The 24,683-nt window shown below is 41.8% G+C and overlaps 1 protein-coding gene across 7 annotated transcripts in view; it reads right to left on the minus strand.

Moving 5' to 3' along the window:
• Nucleotides 1–1,860: 1,860 nt before the first annotated feature.
• The window catches only part of C13H9orf153 (chromosome 13 C9orf153 homolog), a 50,661-nt gene continuing 27,838 nt past the window's right edge, over nucleotides 1,861–24,683 (minus strand). For 3 of the 7 annotated variants that reach the window (XR_008504680.1, XM_054502466.1, XM_054502468.1), the window contains 2 exons: nucleotides 22,326–22,417; nucleotides 19,940–20,808 (listed from right to left, as the gene is read on the minus strand). Coding sequence is in view for 6 of the 7 variants with exons in the window: in XM_054502466.1 (XP_054358441.1) it covers nucleotides 20,302–20,808; nucleotides 22,326–22,391 (573 nt within the window). In the remaining variant the exon portion in view is untranslated. Of the gene's footprint in view, nucleotides 1,979–12,885; nucleotides 15,044–19,939; nucleotides 20,809–22,325; nucleotides 22,418–24,683 lie in introns of those variants that run through there. The other 4 variants (XM_054502463.1, XM_054502462.1, XM_054502464.1 and 1 more) reach the window with 3 other exon arrangements.

Raw genomic sequence — 24,683 nt, forward strand, 5'->3', positions numbered from 1 at the left:
ATTTAGGTTTAATTTTATTACCATTCTGGAAACAGATACAAATTAGAGGAAAATTAGAAACAAAATTGGCACAACAGTTTCTCAATTTCATGATGCATTAAATTTGGGGGCAATTTATCACAAGTGGAAAAAGTTTAGGTAGTGGCAATGATCACATAACCAAATGAGAGCTCTTGAAGAAATATTATTTTATCTTTAAGGCCTAGTACAAAGAAAACCCATCTATTCACCACCCTTAATAGAATTCAGTACACGAATCATTATATCTGTCACTAGGTCCAGATACTATCTGTGGGCACTTCAATAGCTGCAGAAATTTTACCTTCTCTGGCAAATTTCTGGGAAAATGAATATGAAGAGAGAAAATGTGTTACATCATGGAGGGAAAAACTGTAGTTCCACATGAATACTCCTGTTCACTCAGTAAATATCTATGATGATTCATTCCACAAATAATCATTGAGTATATGTTTCAAGGAGTGTCCTTGGCACTGGAGATACGATGACAAACAGAATGACAAGATTTCTATTGGGAAAGACAGACCAACTGATATTATATAGTGAACAAGAAAAAAATTATAGGGCTGGGCGCAGTGGCTCACGCCTGTAATCCCAGCACTTTGGGAGGCCGAGGCAGGTGGATCACAAGGTCAGGAGTTTGAGACTAGCCTGACCAACACGGGGAAACCCCGTCTATACTAAAAATACAAAAATTAGCCAGGTGTGGTGGTGCACACCTGTAATCCCAGCTATTTGGGAGGCTGAGGCAGGAAAATAGCTTGAACCCAGGAGGCAGAGGTTGCAGTGAGCCGAGATCGCGCCACTGCACTCCAGCCTGGGCAACAGAGGGAGACTCCATCTCAAAAAAAAAAAAAAAGACAGAAATGATATACCATCTGTATAATCATATATGATACTTGTATGATTACACAATCATATGTGTATAAAGTGGAGATTTAAAATAAGATGGTATTTTAGAGAGTAATTGAGTGGCCTCTTGAGACTAGCTGGCCAGGGAGTCTTCTGAGATGGGGCATTCGAATCTGAGAGGTAGAGACCACCAGAAACAGAAAGAAACAAATGCATTTCTGCAGTCGGGCACCTGCTGACTCCTGGATTCCATTAGGACAGAGTAAGCGCTTGTTCTCTGCCAACCTAGAATTCAGCCCTGTGGCTGCAGCGAAAAGAATCCCAGAAGAGGGACTCATGCTGAAGGCATTCTGGCTCCAGAGGCTTCCTCATTAAAATAATAATAATAAATTTTAAAATCCCAGGAGAGATTCAGGAATAAAAATGGAGAAAGTAAGACTTTAAAGTAAAATTATTAGAAATCCCCAGGAAGTAAAGAAGGAAAAAGAAACCAGAAAAAAAAGTCCTATCAGTTAATTAAGCCTTAGAGTGACAAAGAGATCTAGAGCTTCCAAAGATATGGAAATTTCTTGGCTTTGAATTGTTGAGGGAGAAGAATCATGAACAGTCTAAAGCAATTGCCCAGCGTCTCAAGTAGAAGGGCATGAAGAGGAGCTGGCAAGAATGTCTCCAGATGATGACATGTTTGCAGGGCTTTTTCTGGGCCACTCATGAGGCCACACAGAGGCCAACGAGCCACCCTGGCCCTGTCCTTATGGAGGGGCCCTGCACAGGATTTTGGGATTAGGATGGAAGGACAATGTCTTTTCAGGTTCTCCCTGTGCGGTTTTGGTCGTCCTTCTACCTTCTGAGTTCCAGCCCCAGGCCTGTGGCATCCCTGTTTCACATTGAGGGGTTGCTGTGGGCTCCTCCAGGCATGAGCTCCATGGAGGATCCTCAGGTACCCAGATGGGAAACCTGGAACAGGAACCCTCCATGGTAAGCCCCCTGCCTGTTTTGTTTTCCCCAGCAGCCAGCCCTCAAGCCCTCTGCAGCAGTGGTCCACCTCTCCTGATTCTGATCCAGATTGTGAACTTAGCAACAACTGGAACCTGGATCCCAATTCTGCCTGAAATCAAGAGAATAATATGTTCTGTACGTTGGTGCATGACTCTTCACCTAACCCAACACAATGAGAGTAAAATGTAAAATAAACAAAACATAAAAAGTAAAGAATCTGAGCTGTGAAGGGAGAGAAGGAAGCAGCCATATGGGAAAGGTCCCAAGCTTAGCAAGTTACAAGGAAGCTGGTGTGGCTGGATGGTGATGGTTGAGGGCACTGGGCATGGGGTGAAGCTAGTGGGTGTGGAGAGACTAGAAAACTAGGGTTTTGTGAACTTCTACTAAATACCGCATTGTTAAACAGGATTTGAGGAGTTTTGTTTGTTTGTTTTTTGTTTTTTGAGATGGAGTCTTGCCCTTGTTGCCCAGGCTGGAGTGCAATGGCATGATCTTGGTTCACTGCAACCTCCGCCTCCCGGGTTCAAGCAATTCTTCTGCCCCAGCCTCCCAAGTAGCTGAGATTACAGACATGTGCCACCATGCTGGGCTAATTTTTGTATTTTTAGTGGAGATGGGGTTTCACCATGTTGGCCAGGCTGGTCTTGAACACCTGACCTCGTGATCCCCCCCGCCCCAGCCTCCCAAAGTGCTGGGATTACAGGTGTGAGCCACCGCACCTGGCCAGAAGTTTTAAATGTACCCCTGTGTGGCAGATAGTGCTGGGTACCTCCCCTGTAACCATCCATTCCCATTTCTTCCCTTTCTCAAGAGCTCCAATTTAGTTTGGAGTTGCATAGTACCCAATTAAAAACACCTAATTCCAGGCCAGGCACGGTGGCTCATGGCTGTAATCCTAGCACTTTGGGAGGCCGAGGCAGGCGGATCACTTGTCAGGAGTTCAAGACAAGCCTGGCCAACATGGCAAAACCCCATCTCTACTAAAAATACAAAAATTAGCCAGGCGTGGTGGCACGTGCCTGTAGTCCCAGCTACATGGGAGGCTGAGGCAAGAGAATCGTTTCAACCCAGGACACAGAGGTTGCAGTGAGCCAAGATGGCGCCACTGCACTCTAGCCTGGGCAACGGGGCAAGACTCTGTCTCAAACAAACAAACAAAAACCCCTAATTCCAGAGTCCCTTACAGCTGGGGGTGGTCACACTACATGGTTCTGGATAGGATATGTATCCAGAATGCTGATGAGAAGGTCCTCCCTTCCGGAATAAAACAGGGAACTTCGAGAAGATGGCTTTTCAGGCTTTTTCATTCTTCCTGCCTGGCGCACTGATGCAATGTCTGTGGAGATAGCAGCCACCTTATAACTATGCCAATGAAAACCACAAATAAGAAAATGAGATGGGAGAAAGACAGGAGTCTGGGAGACTGGTGGTATTCTGAGCCCACTGCGCTGCACAGCCCTGCTGACCTCTGCACATTTTGCTGGACACAATAAACTAATGTGTGTTCTAGGTGCTGGCATCCATGCATTCTCATACTTGTAACCAAGCACCATGCTAAACCATACAGCACAGAATAGGAAAAAATAACTGTTTAAGGAACTGGGGAAAATATTGGTTAAAATAATCCAGGGATAATAGTAACCCAGAAGAAGGCAAAGGTAGTCTTATCTTTCTGAAATTTGGCCTCAAGGAGTATAGAAACCAAAACCAAGAGGAACTTTCTCAATGCAACTACTCGTACAACTATTAATTTTACTACTAATAATAAAGATAATAATACACACTAGCAGCAAAGCCAGCTCACATTTTTAAAGTGCTTACCATGTACCAGGGACTCTCCTAAGCGGTCCACATGTCTTAAATTATTGAATCCTAAGAGCAACCTTCACAATTATTATCTTTATTTCACAAATGAAGACATTGAGATAGAGAGAGCTTAAGTGATTTGTGAGGATCAAAGAGCCAAAATTTCAACCTAGGATGCCTGACTACAAGGCCTGCTGTGTGAACCAAATTTTATGAAATTCTCTTAATATGCGATATAATATCTCTTCATCTTTGGTAAAAATTCTGCTCAAATCTTCTATTTTAAAAAATTGGTTGATTATCATCTTAATATCAATTATCTATTTGCTTTTTACAGTTAAAACAGTAACAATGCTGCCAGGTGTGGTAGCTCATGCCTGTAATCCCAGCACTTTGGGAGGCTGAGGTTGGTGGATCATTTGAGGTCAGGAGTTCGAGACTAGCTTGGCCAGCATGGTGAAATCCCGTCACTACTAAAAATACAAAAATTAGCTGGGCATGGTGGCGGGTGCCTGTAATCCCAGCTACTCGGGGGGCTGAGGTAGGAGAATCACTTGAACCCGGGAGGTGGATGTTGCAGTGAGCAGAGATCCTGCCACTGCACTCCAACCTGGGCAACAGACTGAAAGACTGAGACTTCGTTTCAAACAAAACAAAACGAAACAAAACACAACCCAAAAAACAGTAACATTGCTGAACAGTCCAAAGAAACAAAGTGGAAGGAAGCAATGGCATGGCATCTTCAAAGAGCAGACAGAAAATAACTTCTAACCTAGAATTCCGGATCCAAGGAAAATATCCTTCACACATGAAAGTGATATACGAACTTTTTTTTTTTTTTTGAGAGGGAGTCTCACTCTGTTGGCCAGGCTGGAGTATGGTGGCACAACCTCTGCCTCCCAGGTTCAAGCAATTCTCTTGCCTCAGCCTCCTGAGTAGCTGGGACTACAGGCACGTGCCACCATGCCTGGCTAATTTTTTGCTGTTTTAGTAGAGATGGACTTTCACCGTGTTAGCCAGGATGGTCTTGATCTCCTGACTTTGTGATCCGCCTGCCTTGGCCACCCAAAGTGCTGGGATTACAGGTGTGAGCCACCGCACCCGGCCCAAACATTTTTGAATGAACAAAAAATTGAAAAATTCATTGCCAGGCTACCCACTCCAAAGGAAATATTAAAGATTGTCCTCCAGGCAGAGGGAAAATTAAGCCAGATAAAAACTTACTTAGAGATGTAGAAAGAAATTAAGAACAAAGCCAGGCGTGGTGGCTCACGCGTATAATCCTAGCATTTTGGGAGGCTGAGGTGGGCGGATCACCTGAGGTCAGGAGTTTGAAACTAGCCTGGCCAACATGGCGAAACCCCATCTCCACTAAAAATACAAAAAATTAGCCAGGCATGGTGGTGGGCGCCTGTAATCCCAGCTACTTGGGAGGCTGAAGCAGGAGAATTGCTTGAACCCAGGAGACAGATGTGGCAGTGAGCTGAGATCTCGCCACTGCAGTCCAGCCTGGGTGACAGAGAGAGACTCCATCAAAGAGAAGAAAGAAAGAAAGAAAAAGAAAGAAAGAAAGAAAGAATATGTAGGTAAATCTAAATGAATAGTAACTATATAAAACCTTAAAAACAGTGTAAATAATATCTTGTGGGGATACTTCTTCTTATATATTAGAAAATACGTATTCAGATACATACAGTCAGTATAGTTGCTTGTAGGGATATATAATATTATTACATATTAGCAAATATATATTATACATATAGTCATTAAGCTTAGACATTGGCAAGAGGTACTTTTCCCTGGGCCCTGAACTCTGGCCTTATTTCAGCCATGCCCTATCTTATAGGATGAGGAATCCAGGGGGCCCAGGGAACATGCCCACCTGGAGCCTTTATCACCCCATCTAGAGCACAGGTAGGTATCTGAGACCTCAGAATTTCCCACTCAAAATGATCTGATTATTCTTCCCGGCTTGTGTGGGCCCTTTCCCTGGCTCCTTCCTTCCAAGGGCAAACCACACTGCCAGTACCTAGCACCTAGGAGTGGACACGTGGAGGCTGTTTGTAGCCAGTGTCTGCAGAGTTGGGTTGTCCATACGCACATGCATGAGGCCCTCACAGTGTTAGAGCTGGAAGTGGGAAGAGAAGAAGGATGACTGAGCATCAGGTACCAGAGGCTATCTCTCTCATGCCATACCATTTTAGCACAGAACTACAGACAGCTCTAAATTAGAATTTAGAATTTGAATTTGGCCCTTCAAGTTGTCATGAAGGATTATTGGTAAATGTAGAAAATAGCACCCATTTTATTCAATAGTTTGTTAGCTTGGTTTATTCTTTAAACTATCTAGATATATGTTGTGTAGGTCTCCATCTGTACTCTTTGTCCGAGCCCCAAAATTGGTTAAGGGGCAGGTCTCTCTACATAGAATTAAAATATACAAAAACAGCCAGGCATAGTGGCTCACGCCTGTAATCCCAGCACTTTGGAAGGCTGAGGCGGATGGATCATGAGGTCAGGAGTTTGAGACCAGCCCGGCCAATATGGTGAAACTCCATCTCTACTAAAAATACAAAAATTAGCCAGGTGTGGTGGCACGCGCCTGTAGTCCTAGCTACTTGGGAGGCTGAGGCAGAAGAACAGCTTGAACCTGGGAGACGGAAGTTGCAGTGAGCCGAGATCGTGCCACGGCACTCCAGCATGAGCGACAGAGTGAGACTCCATCTCAAAAAAAAAAAAGATATATATATATATGTATATATGCGCGCGCGCACACACACACACACACACACACACACACACACACACACACAATAGTCCGTAATTTGGAATGGTGATAAATGGAGTTAAAGGGTCCTAAGGCAGTAGCATGTCTGAGATGAGGTAAAAGCACTAGTATACATTGTTTTTTTCTAAGTTAAAGATGTTTGAGGTTGGGCACGGTGGCTCACGCCTGTAATACCAACACACTGGGAGGCCGGTGGGGAGGATCACCTGAGGTCAGGAGTTCAAGACCAGCCTGACCAACATGGAGAAACCCTGTCTCTACTAAAAATACAAAATTAGCCGGACCTAGTGGCACATGCCTGTAATCCTAGCTACTTAGGAGGCTGAGACAGGAGATTCGCTTGAACCTGGGAGGTGGAGGTTGCAGTGAGCCAAGATTGCGCCATCACACTCCAACCTGGGCATCAACAGCGAAAAAAAAAAAAAGATGTTTGTTGTAATATCTAAGGTATCCACTAAAATAATAGGCCGATAATGTATAATTAACAAGCATTGAAGAGGGAAAATAAATTAAAAAGTAAACAAATCCAAAAACAGGCAAGAAAAATTGAGATAGTTAAGGCGAGAAAAACAGAAAGCAAGTAATAAGATGTTTAAATTGTGTATATAAATAACTAAATTAAGTGCAAATGGAATAAATGCCTCAGTTAAAAGCCAAAAATTGGCCAGGAGTGGTGGCTCACACCTGTAATCTCAGCATTTTGGAAGGCTGAGGGAGCAGGATTGCTTAAGGCCAGGAGTTTGAGACCAGCCTGGGCAACATAGTGAAACCTTATCTCTATGAAAAATTAAAAAAAATTAGCTGGGCACAGTGGCATGCACCTGTAGTCCCAGCTACTCAGGAAGTTGAGGCAGGAGGATCACTTGAGCCCAGGAGTTCAAGGCTGAGTGAGCTATGGTTGCGCCACTGCACTCCAGCCTGGGTGACAGAGTAGGACTCCATGTCTATCTTAAAAAAAAAAAAAAAAGCCACAGGTTCTAAGTCTGGATTAAAAAATCTCCAACAGGCTGGGCATGGTGGCTCATGCCTATAATCTCAGCACTTTGGGAGGCTGAGGGGGGTGCATAATGAGGTCAGGTGTTCGAGACCAGCCTGACCAACATGGTGAAACCCTGTCTCTACTAAAAATATAAAAATTAGCTGGGTGTGGTGGTGTGCTCCTGTGATCCCAGCTACTCAGGAGGCTGAGGCAGGAGAATCGCTTGAACCCGGGAGGAGGAGGTTGCAGTGAGCCAAGATCATGTCACTGCAATCCAGCCTGGGTGACAGAGTGAGACTCCATCTCAAAAAAAAAAAAAAAAAGGAGAAAAAAGAAAAGAAAAACAACAACATGCTGTTTACCAGAGACATTACCTAAATATAAGAATACAAAAAAGTTCAATGTAAAAGAATAGAAAAGGTACAGCATATAAACATTAACTAAGAGAAAGTTGATATGCCCGTATTAATATAAACAAAGTCAATGTTAAGAAGCATCATTAGAGGTAAAGATTATTTATTAATCATAAAAGTTTTCATTCATCCAGAAGCTATAACATTTCCAGAGTCTTATAAATGACACAATAAAATTAATAGAAGTGAAAGTAAAAGTAGAGACTCCTTGAATGAGAATGGGGGCTTTTTAACACACTCCTTGTCTGATAACTGATAAACAAAAATCAGTAGACCTGTTGAAGATTTGAACAACGTGATTAACAAATTTGACATAATTGATATAGATAAAAAAGCTATACTTATCTGGGCATGGTGACTCATGCCTGTAATCCCAGCACTTTGGAAGGCCGAGGCGGGCGGATCACCTGAGGTCAGGAGTTTGAGACCAGCCTGGCCAACATGGTGAAACCCCGTCTCTACTAAAAGTACAAAATTAGCCAGATGTGGTGGCACATGCCTGTAATCCCACCTACTCGGGTGGCTGAGGCAGGAGAATTACTTGAACCCGGGTGGTGGAGGTTGCAGTGAGCCGTGATAGTGTCATTGCACTCCAGCCTGGGCGACAAGAGTGAAACTCTCAAAACAAACAAACAAATAAACACCTATAATCAGTAATTGTGACATATACATTCTATTCAAGTACACTTGAAATTTTACCAAAATTAACTATATGTCAGACCATAAAGCATACTTCATCGTGTGGAAATTATACAAAATATGTTCCCTGACCACAGTGGAATTAAATTAGAAATCAATAACAAAAGGATTCAATAGAGCAAAAGCATTAAGGTAAGGATATGTATCACAGACAGTAGCAAGGGGCCCAGGGCACCAGGCCCAGGCTTTGACTGTTCTCTCCCTGTAAGGACTCTATTAGACACACGTTTCTTCTCCAGGAACAAAACATGGATGAATCTTACAAAAGAATCCATACTGTATGATTCCATTTGTATAAAAATAGGTAAAACTAATCTATGGTAAATATTGATTATCTTTGGAAGGGAGGGATGGAGTAATGATTAAGAGAGGGCCAGAGAGGGGCGTACTGGCAGCATTCTGATTCATGCCCGGGGTAGTGATTCCATAGGAGCGTTCAGCTTGTTATAATTCATCAAGCTTGTGATTTGCTGTATAACATTATACTTCAAAAAAGTTTTTTAAAAACAAAGCAAACACCTACAAGTTCACAATACTTTTTTTTTTCTTTTTTTGAGGCGAAGTCTCACTCTGTTGCTCAGGCTGGAGTGCAGTGATGCGATCTTAGCTCACTGCTAACTCTGCCTCCTGGGTTCAAGTGATTGGTCCTGCCTCAGCCTCTCGAGTAGCTGGGATTAATAGACAGCACACCACCACATCTGGCTAATTTTTTATTTTTATTTTTAGTTTTATTTTAGTAGAGACGGGGTTTCTGCCATGTGGGCCGGGCTGGTATTGAACTCCTGCCCTCAAGCAATCTACCTGCCTTGGCCTCCCAAAGTGCTGGGATTACAGGTGTGAGCCACCATGCCCAGCCACAGTGTTATTTTAAAAGAGAGAAAGAAAGAAATACTTATTTGGCAACCTTTTGAAGTAACTAGAACATCAACTCCTTAATTTAAAAATTGACAACTAACAGGAAAAACATAAGCAGTTAACCTGCTTTCTTGTAGATTGTATTTCAGTGTAAGTAAATAACTCTAGTTGATGAGGAAAAGTTTTTCTTTACAAATAATTTCCAACTAATAAATGTGGAATTAATGGCAGAATTAGATAACCACCACCGAGTAACCACTAATGAAATAATTCAGGCAAAGGTCATAGTATGAGTTATCTATTGCTGTGTAACAGATTACTTCAGAATGTTGCAGCTTAAAACAACAAACATTTATCATCTCACAGTTTCTGTGGGTTAGGAATCAGGGCATGGCTTAACATGGTGTCCTGGTTCAGTCTTTCAACACTACAACCAAATGTCAACGAGGGCTGCGGTCATCTCAAGACTTGAGTTGGGGAGAATTCACCTGTAAGATTACTCATGGGGTTGTTGGCAGATTTCAAGTTCTTGCTGGCTGTTAGCCAGAAACGGCAGGTACTTGCCACATGGGCTTCTCCATAGGGCATCTCCCAAGATGGCAGCTGGCTTCTCTAAGAGCTAGCAGTGAAGAAGAGAGGAAGAGAAGATGCCCAAGGTGGAATCCACAGTTTTTTGGTAGCTTATTATTGAAGTGACATCGCATCACCTCTGCTGCACTCTATTCCAGAAGTATTAAGTCCAGACTAGAGTCAAGATAAGGAGATTACACAGAAAGTCAATACCAGAAGGGGGCGATCACAGGGAAGCTCTTAGAGGCTGCTATAAAAGTTGATCATACAAATTGGATTGTTCTTGTCATACCGAACTAAATGAGAGTTGAGGGGTCAGGAGAAAAAGCACCAAGACACATAACATTGCTCCAAGAATGTCATTCTCTGCAAGCCTGGTGCTGAAACGACCTGCTCTAACCTAAAACCAGTTGTATCTCATGGCTACTGGAACAACCTGCTTAGACTCTAAGACTAGTTTTAACCACCATGGTCACTCACCAATTACAGCTTCCCAGTTCCCCAGAACTTTGCTAGTGCCAGTGAACTTTCTTTCAGAACAATATGTAACATTTCTTCTTTTTATAAAACCTGCAACCTTCTCTTTGTTCTTTGGACATACTGAAGACCACCTGGTGTGTGTGTGTATGACTCAAATTGCAATTCTTGCTTCCCAAATAAAATGTTTTAAATTTAGATATGTGTTTCTATATTTTATTTGACTTCAACATTGCCTACCATCATCATCAAAGGACGGAAGCTATTAGATGAAAAGTTGATGGGGACTTTATAAAACAGAGGCATCAGACTGTCATCACCTGAATCCTTTACTCAATCTTAAACTCACTAAAAGAACAATAGACATTATTTGCCTTGTACTGTGAAGCAATCTGAAGTACATAGCACCACCTAATGAGGTACTTTTTCCAAAAAGAGGTGAGCTCAAAACCAATCAAGTCTTTAACAGACATCCATTTTATATGAACTAAATCTATCAATTTATTTCTAAATAAATATATATGATAGAAGAACAAGTTAAAGGACACCATGAGGATACAAATCTAGAAGGTGGGACCTTCTACATGTCAATGGACCTATTTCTTCAGTAAGTCAATTGCATGAAAAAAATGAGGAACTGCTCTAGACTAAAACAGTCTTAAAAGACTTAACAATCAAATGCAATCTTTAGACCTTGCTTGGATACTGATTCAAACAAACCAATTAGAAGAAGATAATTTTATAATAAGGTGACTTTGAATATAGATACAAAGATGGTACTAAGGAATTATTATCTTTTAGTAAATAATGCATTGTAGTTATGAAAGAAAATGTCCATATTTTTCTGAGATGCAAACAAAAGTAACAACTGAGACATGGGGTCTAAGATTTGCTTTAAAGTACTTCGGCAGACACAACAAACACAACAAAAGGAACAGATAAAACAGATGTGGTAAAATCTTAATAACTGTTGAATCTAGATTATGGCTATATGCAAATTCATTGTAGAATCCTATTCATTTTTATGAGTGTTTAAACATTTTCATAAAAACAAGAAAAGATAGCAGGAGTGGATGGTTTTATACCTGAGTTCTAGATAGACTTCAATATTTCTAATATTGTTTAAATATCTGTGATCTTAAAAAAGATGAAAAACTCCCCAATTCATTTTATAAAGCTAGCATAACTTTTAATAAACTGTTTTTTGTTTTGTTTTGTTTTGTTTAAGAGACAGGGTCTCACTTTGTTGCCTAGATCGAAGTACAGTGGCATGATCATAGCTCATTGTAGCCTCAATCTTCTGGGCTCAAGAAATTCTCCTGCCTCAGCCTCTCAAGTAGCTGGGACTATACAGGTGCACACCACCATCCCCAACTAATTTTTTTAACTTTTTTTTCTTTTTTTTTGAGATGGAGTCTTTGCTCTGTTACCAGGCTGGAGTGCAGTGGCACGATCTCTGCTCACTGCAACCTCCACCTTCCAGGTTCAAGCAATCCTCCTGTCTCAGCCCCCCAAGTAGCTGGGACTACAGGCACACACCACCATGCCCGGCTAATTTTTTTTTTGTATTTTAGTAGAGATGGGGTTTCACCACGTTGGCCAGGCTGGTCTCGATCTCCTGACCTTGTGATCCACCCGCCTTGGCCTCCCAAAGCGCTGGGATTACAGGCGTGAGCCACCACACCCAGCCATAACATTATTTTTTTAGAGGCAGGGTCTCACCACATTGCTCAGGCTGTTCTTGAACTCCTGGTCTCAAGTGATCCTCTTGCCTTTGCCTCCTCAATAGCTGGGATTACAGGAGTGAATCACTGTGCTTGGCTCTAAAACCTTTTTTTTTTTTGAAATATAATATGCATGGAGAAAAATTAATAGTTGTGTGTAGCTTGAATAACTTTTGCATACTGAACACATCTGTGCAAAAAGATTAAAAACCAGAACACTGTGTGCACCCCAGATACCCACCCCATGCTCATTTTAGACAGTATCTTCTGCTGAAGATAGTCACTGTGCTGAAGCCAGCATAATTTTTTTTTTTTTTTTAGCTGGAGTCTCACTCTATTGCCAAGGCTGGAGTGCAATGTTATGATCTGGGCTCACTGCAACCTCTGCCTCTAGGGTTCAAGCGTTTCTCCTGCCTCAGCTTTCTGAGTAGCTGGGATTACAAGCAGATGCCACCACACCCAGCTAATTTTTGTATTTTTAGTAGAGATGGGGTTTCCCCATGTTGGTCAGGCTGGTCTCGAACTCCTGACCTCAAGTGATCTGCCTGCCTTGGCCTCCCAAAGTGCAGGGATTACATGTGTGAGCCACAGCATAAATTTAATACCAAAATCTGGTTTTAAAAAATAGTGCAAAAAGTGGAGACTACAGAATAATTTCATTTATATGGAGACAACTTTTTAAAATAGCATATTAGGAAACAGAATCCGGAAATATATTTTAATATCTACACAATCATACACACATATATTGTTAACAATTTGCTTGCCATTATTTCTTGCATTCCCTCTGGGTTCTTACTAAAATACATACTTTATTAGTAGTTTTTTTTAAGCACGGAATTATGGATAGTAAACATTTTTAGGCTCATGTATTTTTTAACATATTTATTTTACCCCTACTCCTCAGAGAGAGTTTGGCTGCTTATGGAATTACAGACAGCTATTTTCCTTCAGCATTGTAAGTATATGGCACTATTGTCCTCTGACCTCTATTGTTAATGAGCATTCTATTGTCAATTTGTCATTTCTTTGTATGTAATCCATCTCTCTTTCACAGATTATATTTTCCTTTACTGCTTAGTGGTCCATAGTTTTGCTACAGTATTTCTGAGTATAGATTTATTTTCAATATCTTGCTAATCAGTCTGAGAATTTTCATTTCAAGGTCTCATGTGTTTCTTGAGACTTTTCTGTCATTTTATTTTCACATATCACTTAATTTCCATTCTCCTATTTTTTTTCTGCTAATTCCATTGTATACATTTCCAAACTTCTCACTCTACCCTCCAATACTCTTCTTTTTCTGTCTTACAGTGCTATGATCTATAAGCTTTTCAATGCTGTCTTCCAACTTGTTAGCCCTCTCTCTTCAGATATATCCAGGCTACCACTGGGATAATTATCAAGGGTTATTATTATAATTTTCAATGACTATATCTTTCATTTCCAAGATTTCCAATTTGTTCTTTTTCAAATCTTTCTGTTCTTATTTCATGGATGCTGTTTCCTTCTTCGTCACTGGACAGTTAATACACTATATTTAAATCCTCATATTGATCTCTATATGCTCAAATGTTAATTTATTTGTTGAATTTACCAAATACTTTTATGATGATGAACTTCCTTGTGTGCTTAAAATTCCTTAAAAAGCTATGCTTGCTTGAGCGTTCTTCGGTTACACCTTTTCTTTTCATATGACCTATATTTGCTTTAGCCCTGGTCCAAATGGGTTGCATGGTCCAAATGGGTTGCACCATGCAAACCACTTCTCACGTTAGCAGATTAAATCGGGCCTTTTGCTCCGTATTAACAGCTTAATTTTACAATATACCTTCATGTGTGTTGTACACACTCACTTCAGATGTTCTATTGGGTACTTGGCTTCTTTACTTTTTGTGTATTAAATCAATGCTCTCAAAAGCAAAAATCTATGTCCAAAATATTTTAATACACTACATATTCCATTTAAGACAATAACTTCCTTCATTTTGATAATCAGTTTGAGGATAAATGACCAAAGACTTGCGAACTATAGGGGGGAAAATAATATCAGGCATGTCCTGGCTCTCTACAAATCTCTTCTCAGTGTTGTATTTTATGTCTCTGAATGAAATTGCAGTAGTGCGCCTCCACTTCGCAAGCCCCTTAAAATATCTCCATTCCAGATCCCTTAGATTCATGAATTGTTTTCCTGAAAAGAGTAATATTTTCAAAGAATCACATGGTGTTGTTACTCAGCCTTTCATTACTCAGAGATGCTTCATGGACAGGGTAAACCTTTGATGAACTCGAGTACCCTCTTTCTGGCAGAAAGCCATTTCTAAAGGTTTATTTTTAATTTTTATTTATTTATTTATTTTGAGACGGAGTTTTGCTCTTGTTGCCCAGGCTGGAGTGCAATGGCGCGATATCGGCTCACCGCAACCTCCGCCTCCCGGGTTCAAACGATTCTCCTGCCTCAGCATCCTGAGTAGCTGGGATGACAGGTGCCCGCCACCACACCCGGCTACTTTTTTTGTATTTTTAGTAGAGACGGGGTTTCACCATGTTGGCCAGGCTAGTCTCAAACTCCTGACTTCAGGTGATCCACCCGCCTCAGACTCCCAAAATACTGGGATTACAGGAGTGATCCACTGTATCCGGCCTAAAGCTTTATAAACTTAAGGGAGAACCTGTGATGTCAATTTCATGTAAAGCCTGCTCCTAAACAGCAATTGAGTGGGTCTGGCTAACTGGGCTTGAGTGGACTCTGCAGGGCCCCGGCAGGTGGAGGGAGTATCTCATTCTGTGCTTGGATCCTAACAGAATGTGCAAATGGAGAGCTCTGCAGAGCACCGAAAGCAGCAAGGAGGAGAAAAGGATCCTAAAACAGGGAGGAAGATGGGTTAGAAGTGCACAGATTGTTAGTGTCATTTCTTCCAAGATGCTAATGTAAGCCCTAAGTATAAAAGGGCAGTGGCTGAGCTAGAATCTGGCCATTCTCCATACTCATTCAGAAACCACAAGCTTGAGGTGTCATTAGCAGTTACAATTCCTTCAAGTAGCCAATGAGCCAAGGAGAAAGAATCAAGCGAAGACACAGCACATGTTCTCCCCACCAGCAGCAATTCCCCTTTCCCTTCCCTTCCACCCTTTTCATGGATAAATACATTGTAACGCTGAAAACAACAACAAATGGAGGCTGAAGGCAGGGGTTGGAGTGTAAAACCAGGAGCCAATGGGCCACGGGAACAAGTATAAGGAGAATTATGGTCACAGCAGACAAGCAGGATGACTGGTCTATTTCTGGTGGGTGACCTTACTGTCCCACATGTGGTGACATTTGAGCATGCCACCTATAGCCCAAAGACTGAGCCGGCACCACTCCACTCCAATCAGTCCTCCATCCCTGTACTGTGAGGGCCTGGGCCTGCCTGGTGGGAAGTCTTTATATAGACTTTGTACATGTCTGAAGTAGAAGACAGGTGCCAGAGACTCTTCGTTGGGCTCATACCTCCCCAAGTAGAACAGATACTGCCATGGTGTTCAGCAGTCCGTTCATAAGGCCAGTTGCCAAGTTTCAGGGAGTTTGACAAGATCTTTGGAGGCCTGGCATAGCAAGAAGTGGTGGCAAAAGGAAGGAAGGGAATCTTTAACAAGAGAAGGTCTTAGAGCTGATGATTTTGATGACTAAAGAGCCTCATGTCCCAAACTCCTGACCTCAGGTGACCCACCTGCCTCGGCCTCCCAAAGTGACCAGCCTGGCCAACATGGAGAAACCCCATCCTACTGAAAATACAAAAAATTAGCCGGGCTTGGTGGTGGGCGCCTGCCATCGCAACTACTCCGGAGGCTGATGCAGGAGAATCACTTGAACCTGGAAGGCGGAGGTTGCAGTGAGCCGAGATCGTGCTGCTGCACTCCAGCCTGGGTGACAGAGCAAGACTCTGTGAAAAAAAAATAATAATAAAAAAAAAAGCTTCATGTCATGATCTCTGACAGACACTTTAGGTTGGCTTACTCCACACGCATTGCAATCCTCTTCTGCCTTCCTCTGCTATAGAGGGGGGAGCTAAGAACTCTTATTCACCAGCCTTCCCTACGGAAGGGGTGATGATTGGACACAATTCTGGCCAAGAAGATGTAGAAAGAAATCATTTAAGGAGAGGTGTTCTGGAAAATCGTTGCTTCCCTATTAAAAAAGGACAGAAGTATCAATGTGGCTCTTCATCCTATCCCACCTTTTCCTGCCTGGAATGTGGCCACAGCCTCCGAGGGTGAAGGAGATGTCTTTTGGACAGGAAAACAAAAGCTACACACAAAAAAATGGCAGAGCCTGGGTCCTCGGAGACATTTGAAAGCATTGCTCCACAGAGAGTGGAATCACGGTCACCAGAGACAGAGTAGGGAGTGGGAGGGGAGGATGGAGAGAGATAAGTCAATGGGTTCAGAGTTATAATTAGAAGCCCTGCACAGTGGCATGCACCTGTAGTCCCAGCTACTGGGGATGCTGAAGGAGGAAGTTTCCTTGAGCTCGGGAGTTTGAGGCCAACCTGGGCAACATAGCAAGATACCATCTCAAAAAAAATGTAAAATGGGCCAGGAGCGGTGGCTCATGCCTGTAATCCCAGCACTTTGGGAGGCCAAGGCAGGCAGATCGCTTGAGCTCAGAAGTTCAAGACCAGCCTGGGCAATATGATGAAACCCCATCTCTACAAAAAATACAAAAAGTAGCCAGTTGTGGTGGCATGCACCTGAGGTCCCAGCTACTTGAGAGGCTGAGATAGGAGGATTGCTTGAGCCCAGAAGGTTGAGGCTGCAGTGAGCTGAGATTGTGCCACTGCACTCCAACCTGGGTGACAGAGTGTCTCAAAAAAAAAAAAAAAATTAAAATTAAAGTAAATAAATAATTGAGAACAAAGTTACAGTTAGATAAGAGGAATAAATTCTGGTGTTCTATTGCACAGTAAGGTGAGGATAGTTAACAATAAGATATGGTATCTTACAAAATAGCTAGAAGGAAGGCTTTTAAAAGTCATCACCACAAAGAAATGGTAAGTGCATGAGGTCAGGATAAATACACAGATTCGATCACTATATAACATATGTATCTATTGAAACATATATTGTACTCCATATATATGTACAATGACAATGTGTTCATTAAATAAATAGATTAAAGAGCATTGGGAGGCTGAGGCAGGCGGATCACGAGGTCAGGAGATTGAGACTATTCCTGGCTAACATGGTAAAACCCCGTCTCTACTAAAAATACAAAAAAAAAAAAAAAATTAGCTGGGCTTGGTGGTGGGCACCTGTAGTCCCAGCTACATGGGAGAGGCTGAGGCAGGAGAATTGCTTGAACCTGGGAGGCGGAGGTAGCAGTGAGCCAAGATCGCGCCACTGCACTCCAGCCTGGGCAACAGAGAGAGACTCGGTCTCAAAAACAAACAAACAAACAAACAAAAAAAACATTGTTCCGGCCCTTGTCTGCGTACCCCTAGACTTCTTCTAATTATGTAAGAAAAATAACCACTGCTTGGTTTTCTGTTATTTTTGGTTCCTAAGCTATATGATTCTATGGGATTTAGCCTGAACAAGAGGAGCTCGTAGGATAGAAGAGCAAAACGGCGACGCCCACTCTCTTTTCCTCCCCCGTGCTTGGTGCTAGTAGGAATACGTTCTTTAATATACTTTGGAATACCAGGATCCTAAAGTTCTTCTGGACTGAGTAGGAGAGTAGAAGATGAATTGTTGCAATATCAATTACCCCTAAGGGATTACTGGATACCCTTCATTTAGATTCCTGCCTGACTTCATGCATCTTTCTTTCTTTCTTTTCTTTCTTTCTTTCTTCTTTCTTTCTTTCTTTCCTTTCTTTCTTTCTTTCTTTCTTTCTTTCTTTCTTTCTTTCTTTCTTTCTTTCTTTCTTTCTTTCTTTCTTTCTTTCTTTCTTTCTTTCTTTCTTTCTTTCTTTCTCTTTCTTTTCTTTCTTTCTTTCTTTTCCTTCCTTCCTTCCTTCTTTCCTTTCTTTCTCTCTCTCTCTTTCTCTCTTTCTTTCTTTTTTGAGATGGAGTCTCACTCTGTCGCCCAGGCTGGAGTTTAGTGGCACGATCTTGGCTCACCGCAACCTCCGCCTCCCGGGTTCAAGCGATTCTCCTGCCTCAGCCTCCCAAGTAGCTGGGATTACAGGTGCCCGCCACAACACCCAGCTAATTTTTTTGTATTTTTAGTAGAGATGGGGTTTCACCATGTTGTCCAGACAGGGTTTCACCATGTTGTCCAGGCTGGTCTTGAACTCCTGACCTCAGGTGATCCACCCGCCTCGGCCTCCCAAAGTGCTGAGATTATAGGTGTGAGCCACCATGCCCAGCCAGCATATTTCTTGAATAGACATGACATGTACCAGAAATTTACCTCTGGGATCTCAGGAAATGAAGATACGGAGGCAGAGAAGAGACTCCAACACAGATTGTGAGACCACATCAGAGACCTCCAGAAGTTAGGTAACTAGCAGGTAATTCATGCATTAGGAAGAAAGAAAAACTTGGCCCCTATGCATAGCAAAGTCATAAATTTTCAAGACCTTATCAAACATCCAAAACCCTTCTTCAATAGGTTTTTGACTAGTTCTTCTTACTGAGTCTCAACACTTTTCATGATTTTTCCTCTCTGGTCCCAGACTTTACTTGTGTACTTTGCGAATTAGCTAGGCCAGTCCTATCATTGCTTTAATTGCACTGCTACCTAGGCTCCAGAGCCCACAAAGTAAGACTCTATGAAAGGATTTTGAAGCCTGCATTTGGCTCTGTTAAGATGTCAATGTAGGGAGATACAGCAAAAACTCTTCCAATTCTTTGGACCAAATATACTATTTGGTCAATAATAATCAATCTATTCCTTTAAATTTGCTCCTTCTGCCTCTCCCATTACTTTTTTTTTTCTTCTTTCAGACAGAGTTTTGCTCTGTTCCCCAGGCTGGAGTGCAGTGGGCACAATCTTGACTCACTGCAACCTCTGCCTCCTGGGTTCAAGCTATCCTCTCACCTCAGCCTCCCGAGTAGCTGGGACTACCGGTGCATGCTACCACACCTGGCTAATTTTTAAAATTTTTTTGTAGAGCTGGGGTTTTGCCATATTGCCCCGTCCCACTACTTTTAATATAAAAATGGTGATGTCAAAATATTTGCTGTGAAAACGGTCTTATCCTGAATCAAGAAACTGCTTCAGAGGGTTATCACAAATTGATGTAATCTATTAACAAAATGACAAAATATTACCTCTCTCAAATTATATAAGATGGAGACTTAAAGTGTAAGACACTCCCTTCTCATTAAAATTCAGCATCATAAGCTTCATGGGTTTTTTTTTTGTTGTTGTTTGTTTGTTTTTTGAGACAGAGTTTTGTGCTCGTTGCCCAGGCTGGAGCACAATGGTATGATCTCGGCTCACTGCAATCTCCACCTCCTGGGTTCAAGCAATTCTCCTGCCTCAGCCTCCCAAGTAGCTGGGATTATAGGTTCCCGCCGCCACACCCAGCTAATTTTTTGTATTTTTAGTAGAGGCCGGGTTTCACCATGTTGGCCAGGCTGGTCCCGAACTCCTGACCTCAGGTGATCTGCCCACCTCAGTCTCCCAAAGTGCTGGGATTACAGGTGTTAGCCACCATGCCTGGCCCAACAATATATCTTTTTAAGAGTGAATCTGAGACTTGATCCTGGAATTCTGGATTCTCTGTTCTGCATTTTAATTTATTTTTATTTTTACTTACTCATTTTTTAGAGACAGGGTCTTGCTCTGTTGCCGAGGCTGAAATGCAGTGGTGTGATCATAGTTCACTGCCACCTCGAGCACATGTGCTCAAGTGATCCTCCCACCTAAACCTCTCGGGTAGCCGAGATTACAGGCACATGCCACCAAGCTCAGCTAATTTTTATTTATTTATTTATTTATTTATTTTTTGAGATGGGGTCTTTCTATGTTTTCCAGGCTTGTTCTGCATTTTATTGACACTGTATAAAGCAAACATATTAATAGCAGCCATGAACCTCAGAACTACAAAATTGCTGTAGGTCAGTATTGGACTATTTCTGCTCTAGTAAATTTGCAATGAGATTTCCATTCCTTTTCTCCCACATGGCCTCATCTGTTTAAATTACCTGGGTCAAGTAAGAAGTATCTACGAAGTTTATCTTCAGAAATGAACTTTTCCGGGGTGGCACTGGAAATGCCTAAGCTGCGTAAGATTTTGTCGCTTGGAACCTTCTTTTGTACGGTAACTTGGGCCAAGACATTCGAGTGATCGGTGAGAATTTCATAAGGAAAAGTGTGCTTGGGAGGGGAGATCCCACACTGTGACAGCCTCTGCTGGGACCTGGAAAGCCTCTCCACGGGAGAGAGTGAGCTTGCCAGTAAGCTGCGGTGGAGGAGCTCAGTCATGGATGCTTGCTTCTCTTTTTTAACCACTGTGCACCTGATAACAGGTTGGAGATCTCTTCTCACATCAGTGCCCCTGGTGAACGACATGACATTCAGGTTTTTAGCAAGTACTTCCTGTGCTTCGTTAAGTGAAATACGATGCATTTTTAGAAGATTTGATTTCTTGCTCTCCTTATTAAAATTCTCAATACATGCATATAATTCTGGAAGCTGTGGACAAAAAAAAAAAAAGTGGTAAGTCACGAGACTGACAAAAATGTAATATTCTGGCAGACCCATAAACCCTAGAAAAAATAACAAATAACCATAGGACAATAAATAACCATAAAGACAAAGGCATTTTTATCTTTGGAAGATATCTTTGCCCAACTAAACCAAGTCAATTGTGGCAACGTGGAATAGAGAACAGAGAGGTCAAATCTCCGATTCACCCCCCTAAGGATGTATTATTTAGACACGTCTTATAAATGCTTGTTATAAAATTAGGCAGTTAAAATTGAACTAAGAAGTCTTGAAAATCTTTCCAACTCTGAAATTCTATGAGTGACCACGGAGAGAAATAGCCATGGGAGACTGGCCTTTGCTTGTTTTGAACAATGCTATTATGTCTTTGAAGGAAGAAAGGGAGCCAGATCACTTAGATATCAAAGCTTCATCCTGGTGTCCAAAGAGCCCATAATGTTCAGGAATCCAGTGCTGAGGAGGCGATAATAGTCATTGCTCACGGGGATATTTGACTGAGCAAATGATGACTTATACTGAGTATCTGGGAATAGTTATTGGCAGAAAAAAACAGTAAGAGATCCCTGAGAGGACCTGTCCCCATCTAAAATCCTATACTTCCTACAAATCCTATCACTTCTAAGAGGTTTCTTAGGCCATTACACTGGAAGGCCAAAGAGGCCATAGTCCTCAGGTTAGGGCCAAAATTTAGGTCGTTCAGCCCAGTGCAGAGTTTTCTTTCAATTCTAGTCAATTTTATTGCAAGGGCAACAAATAGAAAGTGAGCTAACGCGTGGGAAAGTAGAAGGGATTTTGGACGTCTTCCAGAATGTCAAGAGTCTGCAGCTACAGAGGCTACACAAGTGGTCCAGACCCTGGAACCAGTATGAGCTCTGCTACAAGGTGGTGCAGGAATATATGGATGCATTCTCAGTTATGCCAACTTCAAGTAAGAGGTGACAAGGGCCCGTGGACCAGGAGGATTGCTTTTAATATTTTATAATAGTCTGTTTTGTTAGTTTACCCCAAATTGTGTATCTGTCTTATAACTGTTTTAGAAATTGGTACATAGGTGGAGATTTTATATATAAATTGTGTTAGCACTGATAGTCTTTTTTTCCAGTGTTTTTTTGGGGAGTTAAATAGTGTGATGTTTGGACTGATATCATGAAATCTGTAGCCTGGAAATTGGGCTGGATTGTTCTCTGGTTAATATAACTTTTCCTAAAGAAAAAAAAAAAAGAAAGTGTGCTAACATTGGTGAATGGCTCTTTATAACGAATTATATAACCACACTATCATGAAAACAGCTCAGCACTTCTGCCCACCTGCCCTGGGAAGAGCTACACTTCTCTGTGACTAAGAATGTTAAGTCATTAAAGTGACATTCTGGAGTTTCCCATGGCTCCCAAGTGTGTCACTGTCTGTTCAATAGTTTGAATGTTTATGATTCTTGAATGTAAAGCTCCCCGTGTAAAGCTCTTTGTACAATGTTAAGTACATACTGAACATTGAGGAAGGGCGGCTTCTCTATTGTCCTCAGCTGGACTGGTGTCTCCAATGAGAAACATCGTGCTGGGATTTTATTCTCTAATTCCTAAAAAAAGCAATATGAGAAAAGACAAAAATCAAAGATTAAAAATCAGATAGAATACAAAGGGGGAGGTGAGACTTCTCAAATCTTAAGAAATTTGTGAGTGGGACATTTTGAAAATTTTATACCTGTATTAGTCCATTCTTGAATTGCTCTAAAGAACTATCTGAAACTGGGTAATTTATAAGAAAATAGGTTTAATTGGCTCATGGTTCTGCACGCAGTCCAGGAAGCATGGTTGGGGAAGCCTCGGGAAACTTACAATTATTAGGGGAAGGCAAAGGAGAAGCAGGGCACGTCTTACATGGCCAGGACAGGAGAAAGAAAGAGCAAAGGGGGAAGTGCTACACACTTTTAAACAACCGGGTCTCATGAGAACTCACAATAATGAGAACAGCAAGGGGGAAATCCTCCCCGGTGATCCAGTCACCTCCCACCAGGCCCCACCTCCAACACTGGGGATAACAATTTGATGTGAGATTTGGGTGGGGACACAAATCCAAAGCATATCAATACAATTTAAATTTTTCATTTGCTTTTTCGTAGTTTAGATCTGCCAAATTTGTCACGCTTCAACTGAGCATTTTGCTGAAATACCCAAATTCTTCTACAACATGTGTATTTAGTTTTAATACTAGTGTAACAAATCCTATATGGATGGTTTTATTTTTTATTTTATGTATTTATTTTTTGAGATGGAGTTTCACTCTTGTTGCCCATGCTGGAGTGCAATGGCACGATCTCAGCTCACTGCAACCTCTGCATCCCGGGTTCAAGCAATTCTCCTGCCTTAGCCTCCCAAGTAGCTGGGATTACAGGCATGTGCCACCACGCCTGGCTGATTTTGTATTTTTAGTAGAGACAGGGTTTCACCATGTTGGCCAGGCTGGTCTTGAACTCCTGACCTCAGGTGATCCACCTGCCTCGGCCTCCCAAAGTGCAGGGATTACAGGTGTGGGCCACCACGCCCAGTTGGATGGTTTTATTTTCTTGTCTTACATATTCTGATCAACTTTCAGTTCATCTAAAGAAAAACTCACCCACCTCCTTACACTCAAAAAGTGTTTTTTATTCAGGAGGAAAAGGCTCATAGGTAATGATAATAATAAAAACAATAAACATTTTGAAAATAATTTGCTGTGTCAGATACACTATAAGGCATTTTGCAGATGGAATTGTGTTTAATTTTTCTGCAAGAGGTTAAAAATGGCCGTGGAATCTCCACAATTCATCTCATTGATAAGTGGCAGTTAAGTTCTCTCCCACATTTGACTGGGCTGGCCTATGCTTGGCTTTGATCAATAGCTTGTGGCATTGTGTCAGTGACAGAGTGTGAGTGCCAGAACCCAGACCTTAAGAGGCTTTGTGGCTTTCCCACACATTCCCACACATTCTTGGGAGCCTGAGCCGCCATGTAAAGAGAGATCTGGCTGCCTATGTGGAGAGACCATGCAGACTCCGCAGCCAGTATTGACCACTAGACATGTAGATAAAGCCATCTCGGTTCACCCAGCCCCAGACGAGCCTCCAGATGACTACAGCAGCATAAGCAACCTCAGCCAATCCCAGATGGAGAAGAACTACCTTCCAGCTGAGCAAGGCAACTCTAAAATTTTGACAGAGAGTAAATTATTATTGTTTCAAACCACTAAGCTTTGCATGAACTGTTATATAGCAATAAATACAGATAAACCCCATAAAACTTCACATTCTTGGCTTAATTTATTCCAGTGAAACCCTTATTGGTAGGTAAGAGAATGTATGGATGGAAAATATATTTCTAGGTACAGGGTACCACTGTATCATGACGGGCAGCTGTGGTCACTGGGATGAGAGTCTGAGATAAACCAAAAACACTCACTTGGTACTTGGGATGAAGTGAAAACAGTTATGTTTCTCCTCCTTCCTGAGCAAAGTAGAAAAACCCAGAATGGATACACATACACACACAAACACACACACACATACACACATGGATATATATATACACATGTATGGATATGCATATATACATATATATAAAATCTCAAATACATTTTTGTCACTATTTGTCACTACTGAGGTCACTATATTGATATAAAGGACTAGAAAAGCAATACAGTGCAGCATGCCTGCCACAGACCTGTTTATCTCTAGGCAATTAAAATGAGACTTGATTGTGCTTTCCTCCTGCAAAGGAAGGAAATTTATTCTGCAAAGGAAAATCTTTCTCTAATGTGCTTTACCTAAAACCTGTCAATGTCTTCCAGTCAACCATTGCTATTGTCTT

This window comes from Pongo pygmaeus, chromosome 13 (genome assembly GCF_028885625.2).
Source record: "Pongo pygmaeus isolate AG05252 chromosome 13, NHGRI_mPonPyg2-v2.0_pri, whole genome shotgun sequence".
Taxonomy (NCBI): Eukaryota; Metazoa; Chordata; class Mammalia; order Primates; family Hominidae; genus Pongo; species Pongo pygmaeus.